The sequence below is a fragment of the Aquila chrysaetos genome, chromosome 13, assembly GCF_900496995.4.
Source record: "Aquila chrysaetos chrysaetos chromosome 13, bAquChr1.4, whole genome shotgun sequence".
In the NCBI taxonomy this organism is placed as follows: domain Eukaryota; kingdom Metazoa; phylum Chordata; class Aves; order Accipitriformes; family Accipitridae; genus Aquila; species Aquila chrysaetos.
In genome coordinates, this window is record NC_044016.1 from 18266572 (window position 1) to 18293942 (window position 27371).

General features: G+C 46.0%; 1 protein-coding gene across 6 annotated transcripts in view; it reads left to right on the plus strand.

The window, feature by feature from the left end:
- The first annotated feature begins 795 nt into the window (after window positions 1-795).
- LOC115350070 overlaps window positions 796-27371 on the plus strand; it is a 75239-nt gene continuing 48663 nt past the window's right edge. For 3 of the 6 annotated variants that reach the window (XM_041128392.1, XM_030035236.2, XM_030035237.2), the window contains exons 1-5: window positions 796-1031; window positions 1115-1425; window positions 20300-20375; window positions 21641-22131; window positions 26177-26220. In XM_041128392.1, the coding sequence (XP_040984326.1) occupies window positions 1321-1425; window positions 20300-20375; window positions 21641-22131; window positions 26177-26200 (696 nt within the window). In that variant the 5' untranslated portion in view covers window positions 796-1031; window positions 1115-1320 and the 3' untranslated portion in view covers window positions 26201-26220. The remainder of the gene's footprint in view (window positions 1032-1114; window positions 1426-20299; window positions 20376-21640; window positions 22132-26176; window positions 26221-27371) is intronic. The other 3 variants (XM_030035232.2, XM_030035233.2, XM_030035234.2) reach the window with 1 other exon arrangement.

Below are 27371 nucleotides of genomic sequence, written 5' to 3' on the forward strand. Positions count from 1 at the left end.
AATTTGTACACAAGTGGAGACCTCCTCAACACTTCCGAACTTGTCCCAGGAGGAAGGCTGGGACGAAAGGCAAAAGGGACCTTTCACCTAGACACGGGGAGTTTATCACTGGCATGGAGTTGGCAGTGGCTGAAAGTCCTTTCTTGTTACTGCTGGCAAACGTGTTGGTGGCTTCCTGTGGGTGCAGAGAGGCTGGGAGCGTGTCAGTCAGTCCCTGGTAACCTTCCTGTTTTGCCAGGGAGGTGTGGGGGGATGGCCATGGAAATGGAGCGCCTTGCTTGGGCCTGAGGGCAGCTGGTGCAGCAGGAGCCAGTGCCACCCTGGCCCTGTGCTTGCATTTGCTGTGAGGAAAGGCGGTGGCGAGTTTCCGTGCAGCTGCAGGCCCCTTCCAAGCTGCCTGGGTGGCTCGAGGGACTCGAGATGGGATACACGCATCCTCCCTACGGACCTGTGCTTGGAGTCAAGGGACGGGACAAATAGGTCATGGCACCCTGTCACCCTCCTGGTGCGAGCCAGGGTGCTGTACAGCACAAGCCGTTATCAGTCTAGCACATCCTGAGCTGAGCCCGCCCAGGCCGGGGACCCAGGGAACGCCGCCCGGAAGGGCTGCCAGTGACACCGCGGCTGGCCTGCCCCAGCCCCTCGGGCACCCTCCTGGCCGGAGGCGCAGGGACCGGTGGTAACGCCGGCGGGGCCCCTTTAAGCGGAGGCCCCGCCCCTCCCCGCCCCGGCCCGCCCCGGCCGGCCAATGGGCGCCGCGGCTGCCGCGCCGTTTGTTACAAGTTTCCCGTCGCGGGCCGGGGCGCGGGGTGGCCACGGCGGTGCGGGAGCCTGGGGCGGTGGCGGCGCCGGCGCCGCCCGCGCCCGACGGGAGTGGGGCGCGATGTCCGCCTGCGGCCGCCGGCGTCGAGGCTGATGGGGGCGGACGGGAGCGCTGCCATTGAGCTGAGCCCGGGGCCTCGGCTAGGGAGCTCTGCCGTCCTTCAAACACTCTGCGCCGAATGTCTCTTGTCCTTTGCAGCAAGCTGCCAGTGGGTACCTCCCTCCTTTACTGAAGCGTAATCGGGGAGAGGGCGGAAAGCAAAGGAAGTTTGGTATTTATTTTTTTCTTTAGGCCTTGGAAAGGGATTCCCCCTCCTTCCCCCGTGGAGGTCCGCAGGACGGAGTGCGGTGGCGGAGGAGAGAGGAGCACAGCTGGAAGCGGGCTGTCCGGAGCCGTCCGCCCCCCCGCCGCCGCAGCGTACCTGGGGGTGCTGGAGGCAAGCCCTACGAAGCTCCTCCGAGCAGCGGCTCGGCAGATGTAGATGCGTGCGCGTGTGTATGCTTAACCCTTTATTGGCTCCCCGGATTTGTACCATGCTGAAGATCCTCACCAAAAAGCTCAGGAACCAGAGTTTGAACGAAATTCAACCTTTCCAGCTAAAGGTAAGAACAGCCCGTTTTGTCTCGGTTGTTTTTTGCACCCTTCAGGTAACTAATAACGGGGCCTTGAGAAGCTAGTAACTTGCAGTGTTTATTATGCTGGGCCAGTTTCCTCTCGGTGTGCTCAGTAGGAACTGGCTTAGGCTGTATTCCTGTTACTAAAGTCCTGTTCCTTTGCTCTCAGAGTTGACCTGCACAATTCAGTAGGACATACAGAAAGGTAGATAAAGGCAGATGTATCTGTCCGTTCTTTAGCAATATTTACTTTTAATGGGGTTCACATTTAACTACATAGGCATTTGCCCGTCTGTCTAGTTACCTTTGTACGTGTGCAATCTGTAGTCTCCCAGCCCTTGCCAGGCTAGAACCCACTATGCTAGGTATTGTACAAACATGATTTGCCTAAAATGCCTTTCAGCTCGTTATTTGCATTTCTCTCTCTTCTGGTTCTGAAGGCTGGAATCTGAGCTGAATTTTGCAGTCTGGCTCACTGCATTGACTCATGGACTCTGTTTCCATCCTTTCTTACTGCTCAAAAGAAAAAATGAGGATTCAGGATAAGGAATATCTAAGCCCTTCCTGCCAAATGAAAGGAGGAGTTTTGAGCCATGTGCAATGGGATAAAAATGGAGTTGTGATGAGTGAGTTACAAAAAATTACCAGATCCTTATTTGGTGAAAGTGTTGTGAACCAAGGGATACCCCCTGAAATCAGCAGAGTTACTCTGTATTGGCATCAGTACTGTGGGAAGTGTAGTGCCTGGCCCCAAATCAAATAAGGGATCTGGGAAAACTAGCAGCCCTCCTTGCCTGAGTTGGGGTCTGGGGATCCGTATACCAGACTCTAGTGGAGTCTTTTGTATGTGTTACACAGAGGCGGATTGCTGTGTGGCTGCACTTCTGCGCCGTCACTCTGGACAGGCTGATGGCAACTTTGTTAGAAACAGTGCTGATGTTTCCTCAAAGTTTGCTGTGTCTATGTACTTCTTCCTGCGAGGATTGCACAGTCTGTGGTTCTTGGGGGAGGAAGGATCAGATTTTATTCTTGGAAATAAAATAAGGGCAATGCTTTAGGTTGTAGTGGACTGGTTCAGTGCAGAATATCTCTGCAGAGGCAGTGGGGGATTTCTTTTGAACAGTGTGTTTTGGGGCCTTGTGGCTGTGATCACCCCCTTTAGCTTTATTGTTTGTCTCTTGGAGCCTCAGGTTGTGAAACTGTGAGAATCTTTGGAAGGAGCTCTCAGGGGTATATACAGCCTTTGGGATGCTTGGAGGCATGCAGGAAGAACTGCAGGAGTGGGTGTCTGCAGCCATTTTGTTCATATTAGTGCCAAGGTTTTGTGCTGTAAACAGGTGGTCTGCATTTTTTCAGGCTCAATAGAGAAGAGAGCCTTAAGCTTGCACTGTTTCTTGCAAGGCTAATGCGTAGACCATCAGAGGTATCGTTGCAGCCTGCTGTGGGGAGTGGTACAATGACTGATATACATGTGTATGGGCAGAAAGACAGACTTTGAAACTCTGGGTTTATATGTTTTGTAGGCCTTTGGGGACCATGTGCAGCTGCCTGGTCTTGGTTGAGCCTTGTACCAGCATACTAATCGGTTAATAGAGTATGCAGTGCTGTCTTAGGTGTTGGGCCAGATCTCCTTGCAGGTGTGGACATGGGATAGGTGGCACAAGTGGCAAGAGGTGTGGGAGCTTACCATGGTGCATTGACCCTGTGATGAGGCCAAGTGTCCTGTACCATCTTCCTTTACTGCCCTCGGATGATGTGGGGCTGCCAGGCACAGACCGGACTTCTGCCTTCTCAACTTTCTCATGTTGGTCTGTGTCTGTGAAGGTCTGTATGTATTCTGGCAGATATGGTACATGCATTATGTAAAAGGTCCAGTCTGCTGTCATTGAAACCTAGTGAAAAGTTAGTTAGGTGTGAGCATAAAATCAGGTCTGTAGTAGTGTAAGGGAGAATGCACAACTAATTCAGATAGAATGAGAACTGATCTGCATCCACCACCCAAACCAAGAGCTTTCTGAGCTTTAAAAACAGTGTGCTTAGCTGGTCTTCTCCTTCATTACCCACTTGCTTTTGCACTTTATGACCTTTGTTGGAAGTCCCCAAATTCAAGGGAAAGCAAGCTGCTGTTGTGTTTCTAGCTTGCAACAGTACTGCCATTAGGCAAAGTCCCAGGAGACTGTCCTTGGGTAAATGGTAAACTCATTCCTGTAACCTTGGGAGATTTGACTAACCTTGGATTGGCATCCAAGCTTTGGGAATCTTCAATTTCTGCCCACTGTAAAGATCTAATTTTGGTACCATGTGCCCTGAATTGGTTTAGTGTGGGTGTGATAGGTCTTCCTAGCCTTTCCCCACTTGGAGAAGCTGAGAGGCTGCCACAGCCTCCTGTAAGTGAAACCAGGAAATATGCAAGCTTTGGGTGTTGATGTAATGGACTTTTCTTTTTTTCCTGACTAAAGTTGGTCTTTAGGCAGTTGACAACTAAGGCTGCTCAGAGGGCTTTGACTCAAGAGGTCTGCTGGTTCGTGCTGTTGTTGCTGAGGAAGCTAGTGTCCCTTTATTGTCCTTTCACCAGAAGTCACCATAATGGGAAGGGAGGGATTGACTGATGTTTCACCTGCTGTTGGGTTAGTGTGTGCTGCCAGCAGTTTCTGGTACAGGTAGCTGGGCTGTGAAGCATGGTAGTTAGGGTTCAAATTTGAACCCTTAGCCTTGGAAGACTGGTCCTGTTGACCTTGCTGTCTCCTCACTGGACACTCATGCCCCTGTAGCAGGGGTGGCTAAGTGGCAGCATGTCTGCTCCCAAGCTGTTGCGGTTCATAGTCCAGCCCATTGACTTAGAGTCCTTCAGCTGCTGCGGCTAAATCCAAGAAAGGATTTTGAGTTGGAGCCTTGTGCCTCAGCCTGTTGTTCTACCTCTTGCTTCAATGGTCTGGTGTTATTTGCTAGAGATTAGGCCAGATTCAGAAACCTTGTTTTTGGCTGGCTGTTAGAAATTGAGAGCCAAAAGCAGATCTGACTTTACAGGTTAGGGCTCATCTTTAATAACAGCTGGCAACTGGGGCTGTTCCAGAGCAGACTTTGTGGGACAGGAGAGAAGAGTGAGAACAGGGGGTTGTCCTATGCTGTAGTGAAATCCTTCAAATAAGGAAAGTGAGAAAGGCCTGTAACTCAAGACCTGAATTTTTTGTTGGTTGTCCAATATTACAGTCTAGTATGGTTTTTTTATTGTTTTCTTTCATAGTTTTGGACTGGTAGTCTTGAGAAGCCCTTCCTGAACTATAAGTCAAATTGTTCAAGGAGCTTTTAAAATGCATATCCTGGGGTTGCATGTGGGTTTATGAGATGGAGTACTGATACTGAGCCCTTAGAAGTACTCTCCAACTGACTCAGCTTTCTACAAATGAAATGTCTTGTTCATCTCTGCAACTTGGGGTAGGGGTTTCTCACACAAATGCATTTCTTCCAAATCCTTCTTCAACTCTTGCGCCCTTGCATATTTGTGCAGTGGCTAAAGTATAGGTGTTGGTTTTCTAAGCTTTGCTTGCAAGCAAGCTCCTTGGGGCAGGGAGCATCTGGTTGGAACAAGTCTGTGCATTGCCAGTCAAACTAAGCCCTTAATTAGTTGCCCTAGGTGTTATCAGAATGAAACAGTTGGATTGTGGTGTGTTACAAAATTAACTGGCTGAAACATGTAACTGAAGAGAACTAAGCCCTTTAATGGTGGCAATTCCATTCCAACTTTGCTGTTGACACAGATAACTTTGTAGGCGGTACAACTGATCCACAAAAGTTGTTAAATTACCTATGTACTTGGCATATTCCTTTTTGTCCTGGGCAGAGGTAATTAAGAAATGTTTGTCATTTCCTTAATGTCAATCAATGAAATGAAGTCATATGTGAGTCTGTTCTGGTGGCAGAGAACTGCATTTCTGTGCTACGTAATTTTGGCCTTACAGTTGCTTACAAGGGAACTGTGGACTAGGCACTAACAAAGCCACCATGTCAGCTCTCTTCATGTACCCTTGCAGCTTGTATGTGTGCATACACAGTGCTGGGGACCAGCAAGTTATGTCAGTTATTTTCTTCTGGTATCTGCATCCGGAATCAGCTATGAGACTCTGGTCTGGCTGGCCAGCCCTGCTGAGCGACTGGGAATCATCCTGATCCTTCCTATATGAAGGCGATTCAGTTGGTCATGCAAAGTGAACCTCAGGCTTGCAGGTAGTGACTTCTGAGTCACTGTCCCAGTGGTAGCTGGTTGTTCTGCAGAGCCAGGAATGTGGTATTTAATTTTTCCTCCTCAGACCAAAGAAGAGTGAAGTAGCATCATTATTATTGATGCACAGTGTGTGTGCTTTCAAAGATCTGTGTAAGGACTCATGCTTTGTGGTAATGAGGACAGATTAATTTCCTTTCTTTGGGTTGACTGCTTGTCACGTGTTCAGCCAGCCACTTGTCTTCAGGCTGGCTGAAGACAGCTTGGCACAGTGAAAATCTAGCTTTGTCTTTCTCCTGTGGTATGTGAAGGTTTTCTCTCTCCTTCATGGGTTTTTCAGCGCATACCACCAAACAGGTTCATTGCTTTAGGGCTGGAGGACTCTTTTACACCTAAGCTTTGCTTTTCCTCCTGTTTAGAGCTGGTAACATTAGATCCTTCTGGTTTGTCTTAATCTCACTCAGGAGGGGCACAAGCACTTGCATGAGTGTAAGTGTGTAAGTACAATTTTGTCTATTGGAGTATCTATGAATATGCCTAAAGTTAGGCTTGTGACAATTTGGGCTAAAATTATGTTAGTGGGTTAGAAATGCTGTGATAGATACTTAGCCAAGACAAAGAATAGAACAGGCAATTCCAACCACTCAGAAACCTTAAGGTTTAGAGACTTCTGCCTGAGGCATTGTAAAATAATAGGTTTGGAATTCTTTCTACTTGGTCTGCTTTCTAAGGTCTGAATCTTCAAGGGTTGTCATCTTTCCTGTGTGGACATCCAGCACTGAATCTCCTGTAATGACTTAATTCCAGAGAGTGGCACTTCAGACAAATTGCAGATATTGCAAATACAGCATAATGGGAAGTTCATTGACACTGGGGTAGTTCAGTGAAACATCCTCTCAGCTGGTCGTCTTTATGACTGATGAAAATCTGGGCTAGATTAAAAAAAAAAAAAAAAAAAAAATAAAATCCACCCCCCAGTGTCATGAAGAAGTCTTGTTACTTTTCCTTATGTTTCTCAGTTCTTGATTTTTATTGGAATGAAAAATTTAATTCTGAAAATGTAATACTATGTATTTAACTTTTGCATTTCAGTGAAAACAGATTAATCCATTTTGCTTTGCTGGACAGTGCTGTTCTACTTCATTTCCTGCTGTCATGTACCATCTTACAGCTCCTGAATTTGTTGCACTGTTTGGGATGCTGAAAGTTTTCCTGAGCAGGGGACTAGCTTATATTTGAAGTGAAAATAGAAAGCAGACCCAGGTCATCATTTATTTTAATTATGGCTTTTGCAAAACAGTGGGTTCACCTTTTTTTAAAGTAAAAAGCAAGGCTGGCATCCATTAAGACACCTCTGTGGGGTGGTGGGTGGACATGGTACCACTCTGCTGTAGCATGCAAGTCTAGCCAGCTTCTCTGGCTGTTCCTGGAGCATGCCTGGGGTCACAGAAGTGTTGTTGGGATTCCTCAGTATGGGAACCAAGGGATGTATTCCCTTTTCAGTGGGAAATACACTCCCACCCGCAGTGTAGGCAGCACCAGCTCCTCCTACCCCCTTGCATTTATCTGTAGCCCCTGTTCTCCTGTTGAGTGGGATTCAGGTTGCCGGGTGACCCAACTCCTCCTAGCAACCAACATCACAGGTATGTGTGCACTCAGGGCTGTTTTTGCTACATGGCTGTGGGCAGAGCCTGTTTGTCCTCTCGCCACTGTTGACCAGCAGAGTCAGCCAGCTAAGCTGTTTTTGAATAGGCACCAGTACCACCCACAACTGCTCAGCATGAACACCCAGGCAAGGATTTAGAGAAAAGCCAATTAGTTGTGACCTTTATCTGCACGGAAAGCATTCCCTGTGCAGTATGAATTCTGCTGTGACCCAGGCCTAAAAGTTGACATAAGGGACATATGGCCCAATGTGACCTATGCAAAGCTGTCTCCAATGCCAATCTGGGCACAGGCCTGCCCAAGTTGTAGGGACATGGCACACAGGTGAAGCACAGTTCAAGGAAGGTTTCTTCTGGACCAGCTTGGTCACTCATTGGGGGTGGACAGCTCAGGGTGCCTCTGGGCATTTCTCACCTCTCTTGCTATGATGTTCTTGCTTTTCAGACTGATTATAACCTCCTCCCTTACATGGGCTGGTCTGTTTGGATATTGACCTGACCTCCCTGTGTACCTCAGTATATACATCATACTGAATTGTTCAGTTGTAGGACAGGCATTTTGAGGCTGGGGCATCTTGGGAGTTGGCTGAGGCAGAGGGAGCGGATCTTACATGGTGACTAGTCTCTCTTCCTCCTCTGTAATCACTGCAGCACACCAAGCGCTTGGCCAGGTGAACTTCTGCTGTTCTGTCTTTGAGACAGCCCTAGCAGAATGGGAATGCTACAAGAAAGTACCCTTGTGTGGGTACATCATGTGAAGAGCTCACCTGGTTGCCTCTCGAGTCCAGCCTTGATGGCTTCATGGAGGGTGAAATACTGCAGATGCTTATGAAAACTTCCTGGTGGACCTGGATGTAAGAAAGTATCTTGCTTGGAAGATTTGCATCAAAGCTGCCACTTACCTGCATGTGCAATAATACAAACCCTGGGTCTTCCTAGTTGTTCTGGGTTAGCATGGCAGAATTGCATCTGGGGGCGGCAGGAGCTAAAAGCCCAAAGAAGGTGCTGTGAGTGACTGTCAGCTTTGCAAGCAGCTGGTGCGGACCAGTCTCTGTTTCCAGCCCTTTCCTCCCCCAGCACTCTTAGCCAGCCAGCCCACAATCCAGGCTCACTGTAGAAATGAAGTCCTGCTGCAGAGCCCATTCAGCTTGCCAAGGCTTGAGCTGTGGTGCTGGTAGTGGAGATCAATGCCTGTGCCCCACTGGCATGTACCTTCTAAATGAGTGTTGTCAACGAGGAGATGTGTTGAAGCCTGGGGAGGTGTCACTCAGGCATGGTAAACTGTGAGGCTGTGGATTGCCTTCCTCAGATGAGCAGCCATCTTGTGGGACTGGCATGACTGGGTTGGTTGGTTGTTATGCCCAGCAAACACACCTAAGAAGCCCTTTACAGCTTTGCCTGGGATTACCTCCCAGCCCTTCTTCCAGCATCAGCCCAAATGAGAAGACCTAAGAGTTCAGGGCTAGAAACACCTTCTGAGGAAAAGAGGAAACCAGCACCTGAGCCTAGGTATCCTGAGGAGGGTTTTTATTAGTCATGTCTCATTTCAGGGATGGGTTAACCTGAGGTTTGTTGCCTGACTGCAAGGTAGGTCCTTATCTGAATTTAGATTTATGAAAGGACAGGAGGTGCCTGGATAAAGTATTCCCAAATACCTCAATATTCATTAATGTCCAGAATGAGAGTAGGTGGACTTTGTTTTCTGACATTTCTAGGGAACAAACTATTGATTGGCCTTGGGTGGCTGCTTAATTGATTTGACTGGGCTACAAACCAGCTTTTGAGCCGCTGATTTCAAGGAGATCACAGAATTCAAGTTGCTGATGGCATAAAGATCCTATCCCCTCACACCCATTTTGTTCAGAAATCTGTCTCATCTTCCTAATGGGATCACATTGTTTCCATGATGCAGCCTCTTTATTTAACTGATGTCTGTCCTTTTTGGCATCAGAGGCCACAATCTGCCAAGGTCTATATGGGCATAAGATGAGATGAAAATTTCCTTTGATTGAAGAGGGAATTTTCCATCTTGAGGAAAGCTGCCAGACAGGCAGCTAGATCCTCCAGTTTGCTGAGTGTGTCTGGATGTAAGCTGGGAAAATATAAAATAACCCTTCCATATCCTGTCACCCAGTTATTACACACAAATCCAAGTGGTTGTTCCAGACAATTGTCTGCAGCCAGACTGTTTTTGTGTGTGGGTTTCTTTTCTTTTATTTTTTCTTTATTCCTAGGAATTGGTTATTCTGAAGAAATAAAAGTTCTTTGGTCAGGAGAGAACAGCAGTATTTGGTGTGGAGCATATGAAGTGAAATAATTTAGAGGCTTAAAAAATCAGTAGCTTCTATGTATATGTTTTTGTTCATAGAAAACCCTTTATTCTGGCTTGGACAGAAAAAGTCATTCTTGGGAAACCCCTCAGTGGTATTTTGCAGAGGACTGCAGTGCAATGCAAATTTTCCCCTGTCTTGCTCCTGAAATGGTATGTGGGGGTGCCAGTTTAGTTTGTGGTGCTGGACACTGTCTCAGTAGCTATCTATGGTGAGTGAGGTGAGTTGGATCTGCAAGAACACTGTCAGGTTTTGTTCTGTGCATCCCCTTGTGTTGTGACATTGCAAGTGAATGTATATGCTGTGTGGCCTGCTTCCATGAATGACGCTTAAGAGCACCCATCCTGTGTTAGACCTACAGTCTGTCTGCCCCCACCTCAGTATCCTATCTCCTGCAAGTGCCAGAGGGGGGACCTAGAGGAGACTGTAAGAACAGCACGTATTTTGGTCTTGGGGACTTTTTGAGATGGAACTGCTGTCTGTGCATTAGTAGCCCAGTTGACTTCTTTTACCTAAACCTGTTCACTTCCCCCCACCAAATCTATGTAGGGTCTTTGCATCCAGAACAACCTGTGGCAAAAAGTTTCATACCTTGACTACATGTTGCTGAAGGATCACCTATTGTTTATTTAGAACTTGCCTCTTACTAATTTAATTTTGTGCTTTCTGCCTCATATTGGAGGAGAGAGTAAGCATTCAAATTCTGTCTTTTGCCACTCATCTCTAGCCCATCCCTCCATTTGTGGGGTGAAGAGACCACCCCTTTGGCCAGATTCTCCCAACTAGGAACCACTTGGAATCACACAATGCCTACCAGGAAAGGATCTGACGCAGTGAGAGCCATTGCAAGTTTTTACATGGTCCTAATTCTTACTTTAAAGATGCCTAACCATAGAGATCAAAGACCTGGTCTTGAAGGATTATCCTGTATTACTGGCTTGCTCCATGATAAAACACAAGACGTTTGGTGTAAATCTATAGAGATGAAACAGCTTGCATCTGCTTGCACTCAAAAGGGTTAATGTGGTATTTTTATAGGAGAAGCCTGAAATGTCTCATGTGCTCCACATGCATTTTCCAGCCTGACTATAAGGCATTGTTCCTTGTGTTTGCAAACCTGGCTGATGTAGTTCTTTATGGCTGAGCAGAGGTGAGTGTCAAGTGAGGTCTCCCAATGCAGGCAGCTTCCCCTTCAGCTAATGAGGTATCTCAGGGCAATGGCAGTGTATCACCACATCACAGCAATGTAATAACTGAACTAGGCCAGTGGGCATGGGGTGTGAGTTAGGAGGGGTGTATTTAAATCCCTGTGGCCAAAGCAGGAGTGGTTGGCAGTGGTGTGAGCAGCCATCTCCCATCCTCCCCTCTCTCAGTACATGCATAACAGATAAGATTAGCTATGCTATAGGTGCCTCTCCAGTTCTAGGTGTCCCTTGTACTGTCTTCCCCTTATGTCTGAGAGGGGTGTCAGCCTGTGATAAATAGGGCTGCTCTTAATCTGTGTTTGGAGCTGAGGTTCAGCAGCAAATGGGCTGTAAATCATAGATGGAACTAAGTCCCTGTATCTTAATGCAGGGTGGATGAGGCCCTGTAATGAAGGTCTTTAATCCTTCAGGCTCCTTCTGGTCTTTCTGGACTGCTGTGCTTTGTGGTGTCAACACTGCTGAATAACACTGCTCCTCTAGGGTGTGAGCTAGGGGAATGCCAGGGCTCCATGCTGTGCGCTGTCAGGGTTCTCTTTGCAGCACAACCGTTTTGTAGGTTGCTGCTTCTCTCTGATGGGTGCTTCTTGACACTACCATTGTTTTCTTAGCTAATTCCCTTCTGAACTATGTATGTAAAATGCTGTCTCCCTGCATAGGATGAGAAAGTTAACAGGTGAATGCTAGCCTTCCAAGAGAATCCTTGAAACTTGGACATGAATTAACCATAACACTCTATCACATCAGCAAAGCCATGGGTAGAGTAACAGAACTGGTGAGAAATTTACTGTGTGAGTCCACCACATACAGGTGACTGCCAGCTGAGGCCAGGCTGCACTGGGTATTTGTACTGAGCAGAAACTGAGTGGTGGGAGGAGAGTAGGAGATCTGCTGGAGACTTAATGGGAAATGGCACTTCTGGAAGGTTCACTTGCAGGTAGGAGTAGAGTTGGAGGAGTGTATGGTTTCTGTTGCCACAGTAAGAGCAATAAACCTTAACCAGCCTATTAAGATAACAACATAGGGATAGTTTGAGAATTTTGTAAAAATTCTTGCTACCAGAAAGGATGATACATATCACAGCATGGAGCTGCAGCATTCCCCTGGCTCCTGTACTGCAGAAGCAGTCTTACTTTGTAACACATTGTGGTCTGGGAAGGCAAGGAGGAAATTGGAGGATTAAAGGCCCTACTTTAGCAGTAACACCTTTGTTACCAGACCCTATCCACCTGCTGAGTGAGGGCTGTAATGACCTTGTTCTATCTGTGAGTTCTAACATCATGACCTATGAAATCATGGCCCCAAACATGACTGAAGCTATGTTTATACAGAGAGATTCTGGTTCTCATAGTGGCTTTGAGGATAAATAAACTGAATGGAGTTCTCTCAGATTTGGAGTATTTGGGGTGCTAAGGACCAGAGTCTGGGTGTTTTCTGCCTGGGAGGCTTTTTAAAGCATTTTTTAGTAGATAGCATTCCTTTTGTGTCTTCTGATGTCATGCAAGTTTGATGGCTGGTGGGAGGAGCATGTGCATACGTGTGGGTGCCTATATCATTGGTCTCTGCTGGGTAGAACTGAGTCTGTTCTAGTCTTTTTGCAATTACTGCCTTTTGGAGGTTTATCTTGAGTGGAATTAAGAAGTATGGTCTTGGTTCTGCTCTTCTAACAATATTTGCCTGGAGCTTTTGAGAACAGACCCATGGTGGATAGGAGTCTCAACTATAGACATCAGCTGCATTCACTTCCCTGTGATTGGAGAACATCGGATGTTTCTGGTGACTATGGAGTCCATGTGTTCATCTGCCATAGGCTCATTGGTGCTGTATACTGTGCTTCTCTGAAGCAATGGTGAGGCATTGGGACTTGCTAGGTTTTTTTTATCTGCAACCCCCCCCAGTGTTTTTATCTTTAGTCTTCCCCTGCAAAATCATCTCAGCATAGCCCTGGGAAGAACAGGGGGAGATTTAGAAAAGGAGGTTTGATGCAGGCTCTGACTGCTGCAAGAGAACTGATGTGGGGCAGATGAGAGAGTGCAGAGAGTCCAGCTGTGGTCTGTGGGTTTGGCCTGAACTGGTCACTCGTTTTGACTAGTCTCTTTGTGCCCCTTCCCAGTGCTGAAGACAGCCCCACTGCACTTGTGTCTGCACAGAGTCCTCTGATTCACTCCACTTGCAAAATGAGGATCCCCAAGCCTAGGGCAGTGCCCTGTCATCTCTGTAGTTCTAGTCAGGTTTGGCCACAGTTGTAACTTCTTTCCAGGAGCTGTAGCCAGTAGATAAACATAATCTTGTCATGCAAACGGTATGTTCAAGATGTGTATTAATTTGTTAGTGGAATTACAGAAGGATGAGGGAGAGGATTTAAAACAGTAAGAGGACCACACATGTGCCTTCTCATACCCACCCACCACTACTCTCCTTACTGTTCTGTGTAAGCCTAGTGCTTTCCTCTCAAGATCTAGGTAACCCAACTTAAGCCCATGCTTCTGGAAATCAAGTTCAGTCATTGTTCCTCAGAACAGAAGCTCAGTTTCCATGTTCTGTGGTTAATGACTCCCACCACTTGCACCCTGAGAGTTGCCAGTCACCATATTTGCCTGTGTCTGTGTAAGGTAAGCATTCAACAAAAATGGCATCTGTATTGTTAAAACAATGCAGACTTGGCTACCTAGAGTGACTCTCTGCTTCCCTTAAATCTGTGAAACTGCTGACGGTAGACTCTAGGACTCTAGACCATGCAGAAGATGACGTGTCTGACTAAATGTGCAGCATTCTTACAAAAATAGGAATTTTGCTGTCTTTGGCATGGGGCAGGCCTGGAAAACAAGGGCCTCGGAGTGCTGTGTCCCACTGGCCCATCACTGCTTTCACTGACGCAGCCAGGCAGCTGCTCTGTCAAGCAGGACAATGTTCAACAGTTATGAACCCTGGGTTTGAACTGTAGCCACTTGCAAGGAAATGGGGGAAGGAGGTTGAAGGCAGAGCTGTTACGAAAATTAAAAAGGAAAATAATAACAACAGAAAAGAAGACTTTAGAAAGCTTTTTCCTAGTTTGGACTGTTCTGGCTGGAAGTTTAGCTGTTGAAGAACCCCAGCTGTAAAACCCAGATCTAGTCTGGGCAGTCGTATCTCACTTGTGGATGTTTGAAGTCTGAACTGAACTTAATCTCTAACTCTGCTGCTTTTCTTGAGGAGAGAGCAAGCATTACAGCCTGTTTTACTAGTATAAATTGTCCCTGTAATGCTGAATATCTCTAAAATAAAATTTAAAGGAGAACTTGGGAGAGGAGTTAGATGTAATTCGAAGGTCTGTTTGACTCATTCCTTCTTTCTTCCTCACATTGTTCCATGGCTCAAAACTACCTGTCAGTGTCTCAATCTCCCTTGTTTTCCCACTCTCTCTAATTCAGAGTTTCTTTTAATTGGGAGGATGGTGCCTCCCTCATTCAAGATCAGGCAGTGTCCCATGTCAACTGTTGACCTGGAAAAATAACACTGGGGAAACTTAGTAAAATGTTTTTACTAAAGTCAAGCAGTTGCGACGGAGAAGAGCTGGTAGCAGAGCCCTGTGCTGTAGGATGCTGATGTCTCTAGCAGCTGCTTTGCAGGAAGTGTGGCAGGGAGAAGGTAAGTGAACACTAGTTTAATTTCCCCAATCTGAAGTCGGAAGAAATGGAAGTTGGTTCCCCATAGCAGAGATATCAGTAGTCATTGGTGAGGTCATCATCCCTTTCTGCTTTTGTGCCAGGAGCCTGTGAGTGAGACCAAGTCAGCAAAGTCTCTTTCCAGGGCACTTGGAAGGGGCTTTACTTGGTTCCACAGATTCCCTGGAGTACCAGGGCTCACGTGAATGAGCCTGTGTTGCAAACTGCCTTATATGCAGCAGCACAGGCAGCTGCTGGGGAAGCCACCTCCCTGGAGGTAGACTCCCTCCCTCCCTCCCAGAGGGAGATTGGGAATGATGCCCTCCAGCCTGCGTGCATTCTCGATTCAAGCAGGGAATGAGGGGTTGCCTGTAGTCAGTTGTATCTCTGCTTTACCTGCTCCTCACACACACACCCTCCACTGCACCAAGCCACACCGTTGGTGTTTTAAGTTTTTTAGAACAATACAGCTGTTAAGTGAAGCCTGTTGGGAGAGATTTGTTCTGCCTTGGAAGTGAGATTCCCTTCTCTTTTGTGAGCTCCCAGATGATTCTTAATGTAATTACTTTTGATCATATGATGGCAGGTTAATTTCTTTTCTGTAAGCAAAACCAAGAGGAACTCCACTTTAACAGGGTGGGGTTTTTTCATTGTCTGCTGTATTTCAGTACTTTAAGGGTGGCAGGACCCTTTAGGAGCTGGGCAATTCTGGCTGAGCTAGTTATCATTACTCAGTTGACAAGCGGCAGCGTGATGAGAACGGCAAAGATTTTTCTCCATCTCTAGCTTTTTCTTATATCTGCTAGTTTGTCTTTCATGTTAAATCTCCCTCAAAGGTATAAGCTTTACACTCAGTTCTCCTTAAATACCATCCGGTTATTCTACACAAACCCATCTTTTCTTACTGGAGATTGATGCAAAAATCAAATGCATGGGGAAGTTTGTCCATGTTTCCATCTGGCATGGTAGGAGTCCTTAGCCTGCCAGAAGGCATGTCCGGTGCTGGAGCTGAAGGACCCAGGTGTAAGACTGAGATCCTCATCAACAGGAGGCTGCTGTCTTTGAACTTCAGATCCGATGCATTTCCTGAAGAAAGACTGGATGGTGGATGGGCACCGGTACTTTTTCTGATTTGTTTTATACCATGGCTTGTAAACATTCACACATCTATGTGAATTGATTTTCTTCTCTTTAATTTTGCATGTTAAAGTACAAAGTGTACTGGGCACAGTCCTGGGCAGCCAGTTCTAGTTGACCCAGCTTGAGCAGGGGCTTGGACTAGATGATACCAAGAGGTGTCTTCCAATCTAAACAGTTCTGTGATTTGTATGTTGTGAATAAAGCCATGCTCTAATGGTATCTTTGACATGGAGATCAAGATTTCTGCTTTAGCAGTGTCACAGTCCTGAGTTTGTGAGGAAAACAAGGCTGTGCTGCCTCGGACAAAAGTAAATCTGTGGCTAATACAAGACAGGGACAGTGCAAGGGAGGCTGGAGGCCTGAACACAGTACTGCTGTGTTTAGTGGAATGCTTTTGAAGAGAGGAAGGTGTTACTGTTAAAGCCTGGGAAGAGTCAAGGGAGAGAGCATTTATCTCCAACTAGTCAGAGCATTAGTCTTTGATTCCCTATATCTTTATGGTTTCTGGAAATTCTTGTTATCCGTACAGATAGACAATCCTTTTTTTGATCTTCCATTAATCTTTGCCTGTGTGGTATATTAAGGCAAGGAGTTTCATGTGTAAAATTTCAACTCTGCAAGATTAATGGTTAGTCAGCTATGAATGATGGTTCTCTGTTAGGGAACATGGGAGCTAGGGTCTCATATATAGGAGCTTGGGAGACTTCAGTTCCCACAACCAGGTTATAATTTGTGGAAGGATTTACTAATAAAAAGAGAATGTAGCAATACTAAAATAGAAGACCTTGCTAAATGACAAATGGGAGCAAAATGATGATGTCTGAAAGATGTGAAGGAAGACTGAGTAGGAGCGTATTTGCTCAGAGATGAGAGGACTTCTGAAAGACAGTGCAGGTCATGGGACATCAGAAGCAATGTGACTTCTGAGTCTTATCTATTTACTTCATTCATGCTCAAAATGCACAATTGCTGGATTTTAAGGCTTTTTTTAATGGTTAGCCTGTGATGTATACTGTGAAAATATCCTAATTTCTGAGGGTATTGTCTAGAACAAGGGTATAATGACACCAGTGGAAATAATGGGAGAAACCAAGTCTGAATGTTAAGCGAAGTGTGCTACTGGTATGTTGTTCTTCCAGAAGAAAATGTGGGTGTCAAGAAGAGTGGCTCAATAGGTGTCTCTAATTGCCTTGATTCTGGAAAGCATTTGATGTTGCTCGTAAAAATTGCAGTTGGTTAAGGAGCGGGTGCTTACTTTTCCATGGCTAGCATCAGGAGGATGATTAGCAAGACCATGGGAGCCTCTTTTTTCCATGAAGCCTTTCATATTGTCCTACCACTTTAATTTCTTTGGGATATACTATGGGACCAAATCCACAGACTCTATATCTTGTTTGAAAGAGATTTCTTTTCTCTTGCAGGTGTTCTGAACAAAGCCTATAGAGAAGTGTTCGAGGCAACTCACAGGGGATTAGTCTTGGGCTGCCTGTGGGACTGGGGAGGACTTTGCAGAGGAGAGTTATCTATATGAGACTAGGGGCTAGAAAAATTGCTCTTGTACAGGGAGGAGTGAATATTTTGGAAGCCCAGGACCGGTAGTGACAAAGACCTTCAAAATGTCACTCATTGACTCAAATCCAACTCCTGTCTTAAGCATCTCAAGCCAGTGACACTGTGCAGTAGCTCTCTGACCTGCATGTGCTAGATGTCATTGCCTCTTTTTTGGAAGCAGCACCATGCCATGTATTGAAATTTAGATAGTACAAAAACTGGAGCTAATAGGTTTCCCATGCAGAGCCGTTAAACCTCACTGAAAACCCTGTCCAAATGAAAGGCTTTTATGTGGGAATGAGCCACAGACTAAGGTCAGTACCTCTTGCGTTAGAATTGGAGCCTTAGCTTTTGTAATGAAGACAGGACCACTGTCTGTCTGTACAGCAGCTAGCACAATGGCACCTCAGTGTCAGCTGTCCCCTCTATGAACTAATATGGCACAAACAAGGTATTATACCTGTTCTGGGGACAACTAGAAGTCTGTTAATTTGGCAGTGTTCCTCAGTGCCAGCTGCCTTTTATTAAATGACATGTGTGTGAATATGTACAAGAAAATTGTAGTTGTGGTGGGAAAAACAACCCCCTGTGTTTACTTCAAGAATATCAGCAATGGGGATAAATCTGTGCCACTTTCCCCATTCATCATTTGACAGTTGGGAGAGTAGTTTAAAGACTAGCAAGGAAGGAAAATATTTTCTGATTTCTTAAAGGGCTATATAAATATAGAAGGACAAAAGGTAGCTTTAAAAAAAGAGGAGAAAAAAGGTGGCAACAGTTCTTTTGGAGGAACAAAACCCCAAAGATGATCCTGGAGGGTTGTCACAAAATAGGTGTGTTGACTTAATAGCTGTCAAATTCAGTATCAGTCAGAATTTCTTCACTATTCCTGTCTCTCTGCATCAGCTACATGTGTCTTTCATAGGCACCTAGTTAAGCGTAGTTGCTCTTTTGGGTCTCTGGGAGGCTGAAACTCTCCAAGAACATTTCCCTAGGAACAGTGGTGGAGGTGAAATGGGTCCATATCAGTGTAATGGTTGCATGCTGCCTTACCTTCTATAAAAGTCAAGCACAGCACATCAGACACTTTTAAATTGGAACCACAGCATGTAAGTTTTTGAAACCTATTGCCACTGAATTCTGTTGTGGGCAAGCAGCTTGTGAGACTCAGCTAAGAATGATGGGAATGTTTGTTGTTGTTATGAATAAAAAGGTGTAAGGAATAATAAAGCTCATTTTGCAATGATCATGTTATTCCAGAACTGTCTCTTAGAAAGGTTTCTTTTGAAGTATTGCATTTTCCTTTGACTTACTTGGTTTTGGCCATTGCCAGAGACACATACTAAGCTGCATAGCTCAGAGGTTTGATCTAATAACTTCCAGGTATGCTCTATGCAGCAGAACAGAAGTCACTTTAGGAACAAAGTAAGTAGGGTTTCCTCTATGTAGAAAACTCAGCAGCAGTGGGATCTATCTGACCTACAAAAGCTTGGTTTTAGATCTCTCAACCCTTCTCAAGAGGCAACTACCAAGTTTGTTCAGTGCAATTGCATTGTGTATATTCCAATTCTTCTTATTATTATTGTCATTTTATTATTATTATCATTACTATTTTCTTTTCTGTCCTATTAAACTGTCTTTATCTCAACCCATGAATTTTTTTTTTTTGACCCAATTATCTTGCCCATCCCACTGTGGGAGAGGGGAATGAGCAAGCAGCTGTGTGGTGCTTAGTTGCTGGTTGGGGTTAAACCATGACAAACATGTTTTGAGTAAGTGGGTATCTGGGTATACAGCTGTCCTAGTTTCAGCTGGGATAGAGTTAACTGTCTTCCTAGTAGCTGGTAGGGTGCTATGTTTTGAGTTCAGTATGTGAAGAATGTTGATAACACTGATGTTTTCAGTTGCTGCTAGTAGTGTTTAGACTAATGTCAAGGATTTTTCAGCTTCTCATGCCCAGCCAGCGAGAAAGCTGGAGGGGCACAAGAAGTTGGCACAGGACACAGCCAGGGCACCTGACCCAAACTGGCCAACAGGGTATTCCATACCATGTGACGTCCCATCTAGTATAGGAACTGGGAAGTGGGGGCAGGGAATCGCCGCTAGGGGACTAGCCGGGTGCCGGTCGGCGGGTGGTGAGCAATTGCACTGCGCATCATTTGTACATTCCAATCCTTTCATTATTGCTGTTGTCATTTTATTAGTGTTATCATTATCATTATTCGTTTCTTCTTTTCTGTACTATTAAACTGTTCTTATCTCAACCCGTGGGTTTTGCTTCTTTTTCCCGATTTTCTCCCCCATCCCACTGGGTGGGGGGAGTGAGTGAGCGGCTGTGTGGTGCTTAGTTGCTGGCTGGGGTTAAACCACGACAACAGCAAGTGGTTTGATGAAGTCCATTGGCTGACCCAGAGCAAACGTTCCTGAAAATTCCTGACAGACAAAATATGTGAATTTTCATTACTCTTGGAGCATTTAAGGGTCTTCAGTGGTACTGTAAGATTCTGTGCTGGTGGGGACAGCATAATGTTATTGTTTGCATTTCTGTGAAATCCTGTTTCTTTTATTGCTATTACATTCTTCAGAGCTGTCGTGTAGGAAAGCAAGATGAGTCTGTTCTTTGGCTTATGTGTGTGTGCTTTCAAGGGGGAGGTGTGGGTACATACATAGGATGGCTAAAGTTAACATGCAACTTCCATTTGTGGGTGCCTTGCAAGATGATAGTGCTGTTGACAGGATGTGTCTTTATTTGGGCAGTCAGAAATTTAGTTGTCCACATGATGTGGTAGGCCATGAAGGGTATAAGCTGCATGTCTGGGTAGCTAAGGGCAGGGTGTGTTTGTTGTGCTTGGGAAAGTATTGGCGGTGGAGTAAGGTAGAGATAGCGGTAGGCTGTGTGTTTTGTGTTGCTGCAAGTAAGAGGATACGATGGGAGTTTGAGGTTGGGACATGAGGATGTGTATATAGGGAGGTGCTACAGCCTGGTGGTGTGATTAGGTGGGGTGGATGCCTGCAGGATATGAGAGAGGGAGGGTGGGGGAAGTGGCTTGGGCAGCAGCAGGGAAGTAATCAGTGTTCACAATGAAGCCTTTTCTTTCTCCTTGCCCCCTAGATCTCCTACCCCCCAAGTGATGAGGACAGCGATGACTCTGAGGGAGAGAACCAGGAACTTGCTCAGATCGACAGAGGTAAAGGGATGAGATAGGAGGGTCCTGGGATGCTACAGCTGAAGTCCATTTTGCTTTTCACTTGTGTTCTTGGAAGTGCCTCCTTCTCTGTCCCCAGTGTACCACAACCAGATGCATTAAATGAGTCACCTTGAAGTCTTTGAGACCTCACAGGGAGAAGCTGGTATTATCAGATGCTGCAGTCACACTTTTCTTACCAGAGATGGAAGTTGTTAACCACATGTTAAGGCCCCAGTGTTGCCGACATGGGGCAGAGAAGGTCTACAATTGGGCCAGCAGCAGAGCTGGAACTAAAAATTTATCTTCTATTCTATGCTTGTGCACCTGTCATCTTTGTTCTAGGTTTCCTCTTTCTTGCCATTTTGAGTTTTGACCTTCACTTTCCTCATTCCCCTGGACTCATTGTCTGATTAGCTTGCTCCCTTCCTCCTGTACTGTTGGTATTGAGCAGTCCTATTCTTGAATCTCTAGCGAGGGTCTTTGATAGACATGTGCTCTGCTGTTGTTTTTGGTTCTAGTATGAAGCAGCTTAGAGCTACAGGGTGAAATCTGTAATAAATGCATCTGTTGAGCTATGTTAAGTCTCTGCCATTTGCACATGCCCTGTGTTTTATCATTGTTTAGCCAAATTCAAGTGGATTCTTATGCAAAGGCAGAAGTTAAATTCCTGACCCACAGGACATGTCCTATCAAAATTCAAACCCCTGCTTCACATGCTTAACATAGAGCTCAGCAGAACAGGTAAAGCGTGCCCAGCTTATGGCTGAAAGCAGGCTCTCCTATGTGACAAGCCTTGTAATAGAAAGAGGACTTCTGCCTCCAGAAACCAGATCTCTATTTGAGCCACAGACATACTGCTTAGAATAATGTAACTTACTTGCCTCCTCTGCCTTGAGAACTAGTCACTAGAACTTAATGTTTTTAGCTAGAGGCAAGTGCCTAACACATTTGTAAGATCATGACTTCTTCACGTGCAGGGGATGAGGTGGGCGGCAAGTCCATGTTCTTGCTCTGCAGCTAGTCTTCCAGGTGACAGCTTGCGAGGGGATGTTTAGCAGTCAGGTCTAAACAAAGGTCTGGAAACTTCCAAAGGGAAGCATTCAGCTGGGGAGTGTTTCTTCTGGGGAAGAAAAGGTGGGAAAACAGCTCAGAAGTTTACTTGGGAGGAGATAAAAAAAAAACAGGTCAGGAGAAAGCAGCCCCAGTTTATTAGGGTGTGGGACACAGATCTGCCCTGCCACTCCTTTATCTTCTCCTCCCACCAGAGAGAAGAAGGAATTGTACCTTGACCCCTCTGGCCACCAACCAGCTCCAGAACCAGGAGAACCAATGCTGCAAGGTTCAGGCCCTCTTCCATGCCAGCCTTGACCGCCACAGCTCAGAAGAGGAGCTGGAGCGTATCAACCGAGAGTTTGCTGCTGAGAAGCGGAAGTGGTCCCAGGTCAGCAGGCTTGCCTGCTGCAGCGACAACAACAATACCTCCTCCAGTGATGAAGAAGTGAAGAACTTGTGTGCGATGTCCTTCCGGCCTGTGGCAGAGCAGGCTGATGGCCTGCACACCAGCCCAAGCCCTGTGCTCTTCAGTGCCTCCCCTCCCAAGAGACTCCAGCCCCTGGTGCGGAGCCCAGCCTCCAGACCTTTAATCTTCACAAGTGTTGGGGCAGGCCTTGAGCAAGTCATGCCTTGTAAGAGACATCGACAAGGATACGGGGATAAGGTCAGCAGGCCCAGCCTTGACCTGGAAAAAATGCAGCAGGTAAGGCAGAACTTCATATGCAGAAAGCCGCATCGCTTGAGAGGTGTTGTAAGCAAAGATGGAAAAGGGTTATTGAGGCAGGGTTCAGTAAATTCATAGGATTGCTTCTTGTGATCATGTCTTCAGGGGCATAACTGGTAATTCTGCTGTCTAGGATAAACTAGGCCTAGATGTAGATACCTCTCTTAGAGGTAAAGCTGCTGCTACTTGAGTGACTCTTGCTACAGTTGGGCTCTTCTCTTGCTACCCCCATTAGGAAGGTAGCACCCATACTGTCCGGTTTGTTCCATGACACAGGAACAAAATCACTGGAGTTCACTTTTGTCAAGTTACCCCTGCTGCCATGATCTAACCCATACCATTTACTCCAAAATAAATTAATTGCTTAGGGGTATGTAAAAAAAATACCTTTGTGATCAAAGTGGTTGTAGACTTGATAATAGGTATTTCCACACTTGTTCACCTCCTTGAGCCCAGGTCTTTTTATGACTCCCAGGAGTTTTCCAGCAATGTAAACCAGTGCTTTTTACCTTCTTAACAGTTTACAAATACAAACTGTTTACAATTTGCTCTAGATGCAGTTACTCTTGATTTTGCAGGACTTTTGTAGGGACCTGGGACTGAGGTGTGTGAATGCTAGGGGTTTGCCTCATCTCTGCAGCGGCTGGGAAATGGGGCATGCCTGGTACCGGTGGGGTGGGTTGCCCTGCACAGTGCCCATCTGGTGCCTCTCTTTCAGAAGGTCTTGCTGTAGAGTTCATATTTCAGGTTGCTCTTCATTATTTGTTGTTCTTGCACTGGTGTAGTGTCGGTTTGAAAGAGTATCTGCAGACATCTGCTGACCCTGGTAAATTACAGTAAGTTAGACAGTTATTTTCAGTTCTGAATTTCCTCTCATTAGGGAAGAATTTCACTGCCTCTGGTTGGATGTACTAGTTTTAACCTCACTAAAAACACCCCCTTTAAGTCTACAAGATGGATCCACTAAAAGAAAGGACTATGTTTTTATTTTCCTGGATGTATAAAAGTGAGACCCCTCCATTTCCTCATTACATTGCTGCTTGTTCTCAGTCCTGCTGGCAGCATACATCGCATGAATACATAATGCAGAGACTTGTGGTTTAGTACAGTTTTCCTCACCCCCTCCTTCCCCTTCTAGCCAAGTTTCTGCTCACAAAACATTCAAAAGGCCCAGTCTTGCATTTCACATCACCCAAATCTTCTGCTGATACTGCCAGACTAATTAGTCTGTCATCCTAAGGAGAGGAGAAGAAAGCTGGTAAGCCTGTACCCAGACTTCTTTTTTTCAAACTGCATGTGAGTAAATGGAGAAATGTTCCTTTTGGCCCAGGTGCTTTCTCTGACTTGGATCCCATGCATAGCATCTACCTGGTCTGCCTTAAGTTCCTTTCAGCAGTGCGTTTGGGGGTGTGCTGGTGAAGGTTAGGGGCTAATTTAAATAAAATTTCCAACCTGTTGTGGTTTTTCTGGGAAGCCTTGTGAGAATGATTTGCTTCCTGGTCCATCTGCTCTTTACACTTCTGGATTAATTGTGGCAAAGATTTTTGCAAAAGAAGTTGAAATCTGAGGTAGATGTGGGTGTGTGTTTTTTAAATGACATTTTTGCTATAGGTGGTGTTAACACTTCTAGGTTGTGGAATCCCTGTTATTAAAAAAAGGATATTCAGCTAGTGGCTTTAATCTAAAAGTGTACTTTTTTGGGGGGGTTGGCAGGGAAACCTATAAAGTGAGATGCAGCCTGAGTATTGTAACAGTGTTTGGTCACTTGTATTATCTTTATAGTTTTAATTGGTTAATTTTCAACCAGTAACATCTTGAAGCTTTATGATGACTTCTTGCTTGCTACCTGTACTTGTTTCTGCTACAAAAATCATGATAGAAATAATAATGTTGTAGATTCAGTCTTCTACTGACATTTGGATTCCCATCAGCTTAGCTAAAATCAGTGATCTCATTTCTTGTGACAGGATCTGAAATCTGGGTTTTGTTTTGAGTTCTGCCACAAAATACTTGTATGAAGCTGCACAAGTCTCATTCAGTACCTCAATTCCCCACTTGTAAAATGGGACCAGGGTGTTTCTTTTTCTTGGTCTGTTTTCATTCTCCAACAAAAATGCCTTGTGTTAACTGCCTGGGCAGCACTTGGCATCATGTGTTTTTTTTAGTCAGGTAAACAATGCAAATGAGGAATGATAATATTAAACTGGCTACTCTAAGGCTTCATCTGGGCTCTGAACATAAAGCTATTCTTGCTTTGATTCTTATCCTTACTATCATGTGCTTGCCCATGAGAATACAGCTGAAAAGCTTGATGAGTTGGAAGCTTTTTTTGAGCAGCAGATGTGGATTTTCACTCTTGTTCCTGAGCCTTACTTCCCATTCCTGCAGCTCTGTGGAGCTGACAGATGACAAACAGTATCAGGCAAGATTAATTTGTGCCAGAGGCAAATGTGTTCTGAGACAAGAAGACACTTTTGAGTGCATGATGTGGTTACTCAGGGGTGGATGAAGAGAAGCCGAGCGCTTTGCCTTTGCATCAAATCCTGTCTATGTTGGATGGTGATGGAAAATTGGTCCAGGGAGTTTTGGTGTGAAGTGGCTCTGTGTTGGGATGCTTAGCTATTCTTAGGGTTGAACAAACAAGGCAGCTTTTGCAGGAAGGCCGTGGATCAGTGGCATGTGGTGTCCAAATGTCTTCATGTGTTCCAGTGATCAGGTGCCTTTTGGTAAGGAAGGAGAGCAAATTTGGGAGAGACAAGTGGGTTTGGGGGCAATCTGAGTGCTTTTACAGGGCTTAGGGAATTGCTGTGCTTCTATCTCCATGGCCTGTAGATAAATGGAAATCTCCATCTGGGCCTTTCAGTTCAGCCTTCCTCAGCAGGAAAGGTTTAAACCTGCACAGGAGCAGGTTTAGAAAGTCCTGCTCTGGTTAGGTGCCAGGCCATGTCTTTCCAGCTTCATGGGGCAGTGTGATTCTGCCCTTTTGTGCCCCAGCCATGAGTTTGGACGGTGGGTGTATTTTCTACCCTGGCTGGTCAGCTGGCCACTCAGTCTCTTCCCTATTGAGGCTGAGCAAGGGCAATTCAATGCATGCTTTTCTTCACTCCTCCAAAGGACTAGAAAATTAGCTCAGAAGATTTCTTGCTTTCCCCTAATTGGGCAGAAATACCCTGGCTTATGCAGACACCCACATTACTGCAGCAAATGCCCTCTCCCAGCCACCCCTTGATCATAGTCCTTGGACAGCAGCATCATTACACACAGGCCTGGCTGCCAGTCACTTACTATTTAACAAAGGCTGTGCATGTACTAGAAAGACTGTGGCTGCTGCCACCCTGTTAAGCCAGCAGATCTGGCTTTTTTTGGCAATGCTGAGAGCACAAGGTCAAGGAGAGCAGGGACATCCTTTGATGGCTCAAGGTGAAGGCATCAGGGGTGCAAGGGTCAGCTGAAGTATAAGGAAGTCCAGGGTGTCACAAAGACTCCTTGGAGCTGCTGAGCTTGTTCCCGGGAGATGGGACTAATTGGTCTTGGCATGTTGTGTAAACAGATAGAGAGGAAGTAAAGGGTCCATCTTCCTGTGCTGTTCAGTGGGACTGCCTGGAGCTCCTTTGAAATCTTTCAGCAGCTTGAGGTCAGAGTGCAGCATTTGCAGGGAGAGAGATCATAAGAGATCTCTCTTGGAGGAGAGCCGCTTTGGGTTGGCACAATGAGCAATCCAAATTGTCCTCGTTTATGTGTGGGTAAGTGGCTGGTAAGGAAAGCATCATTTTAAAGTACAAGGCAGAGAGTTTGGGTACATGGGTGTATTTCCAGTTACGCTACGAAGTCACTAAGTAGTTCTGAGCAAGTTGTGAAACCTTTCTGCCATGGTTTGCCTGCATGTATGAGTAGATAATATAAATACCATTGTCTTATGGAGGCTTAATGCATTATTTAAAATGCTTTGAGATGCTAGGATGAAAAAGGCCAGCACAGAAGAGAAAAACACATCCTGTGCTAACATTTGGATTTCTCACTGCAGACACTGCACCCCTTTAGTGGATGAGTAGTTTCAGTGCATGACGGGTGAGTGGAACTTCATCTTGGTTTGTGTGGCAGGGTTTTGGTAGCAGGGGAGGGGGCTACAGGGGTGGCTCCTGTGAGAATCTGCTAGAAGCTTTCCCAGCTCCAAGCTTTCACCGCTGGCCAAGGCCGACCCAATCAGCGATGGTGGTAGCACCTCTGGGATAACAGATTTAAGAAGGGAAGCCTGCAGTGGAAAGGAGAGTAGAATGTGAAAGAAACACCTGTGCAGATACTGAGGTCAGTGAAGAAGGAGGGGGAGGAGGTGCACTGGAGGAGGGGATGCTGCCAGTGCAGCCTGTGGTGAGACAGCAGGCTGTCCGCCTGCAGCCTGTGGAGGTGAGGGGGGGAGCAGATGCCCACCTGCAGCCCATGGAGGAGCCCATGCTGGAGCAGGTGGATGCCCCTGAAGATGACTGTGACTCCATGGGAAAGCCCATGCTGGAGCAGTCTGTGACTGAAGGACTGCAGCCCATGGGAAGGACCCATGCTGGAGAAGTTCATGGATAACTGTCTTCTGTGGGAGGGACCCCACACTGGAGCAGGGGAAGAGTGAGGAGTCCTCCCCCTGAGGAGGAAGACAGACAATGAGGCAGAGACAATGTGTGATGAAATGACCGCAACCCCCATTCCCTGTTCCCCTGCGCTGCTGGAGGGGAGGAGGTAGAGAAAACCGAGAGTGGAGTTGAGCCAAGGAAGAAGGGAGGGGTGGGGAGAAGGTGTTTTAAGATTTGGTTTTACTTCTCATTATCCTTGTTTTGATTTGATTAGCAGTAAATTAAATTGATTTTGTTTTTTCCCCAAGTTGAGTCTGTTCATTACCTGTGACCTAAGTGGTGAGTGCTCCCTCCCTGTCCTTGTCTCAACCCATGAGCTTTTCTTTATATTTTCTCTTCATCCCACGGAGGGGGTAGGGAGGAGTGAGCAAGTGGCCTCCTGGTGCTTTGTTGCTGGCTGGGCTTAAACCATGGCAGCTTGACACTGAAAGTGGCCTGGGTACAGTGTGAGCCCTGGTCTGGGCTCAGCTGTGAAATGTCAAGCCCAACAGTCCTTTTGCTGAATATTTGAATACTGGCATTTTGGGTGGACTGGGCCTGGTAGGGTGACCGGCACTGAAAGCTTTCTTTGGGCCAATACTGGTTGCACAGAGGTTG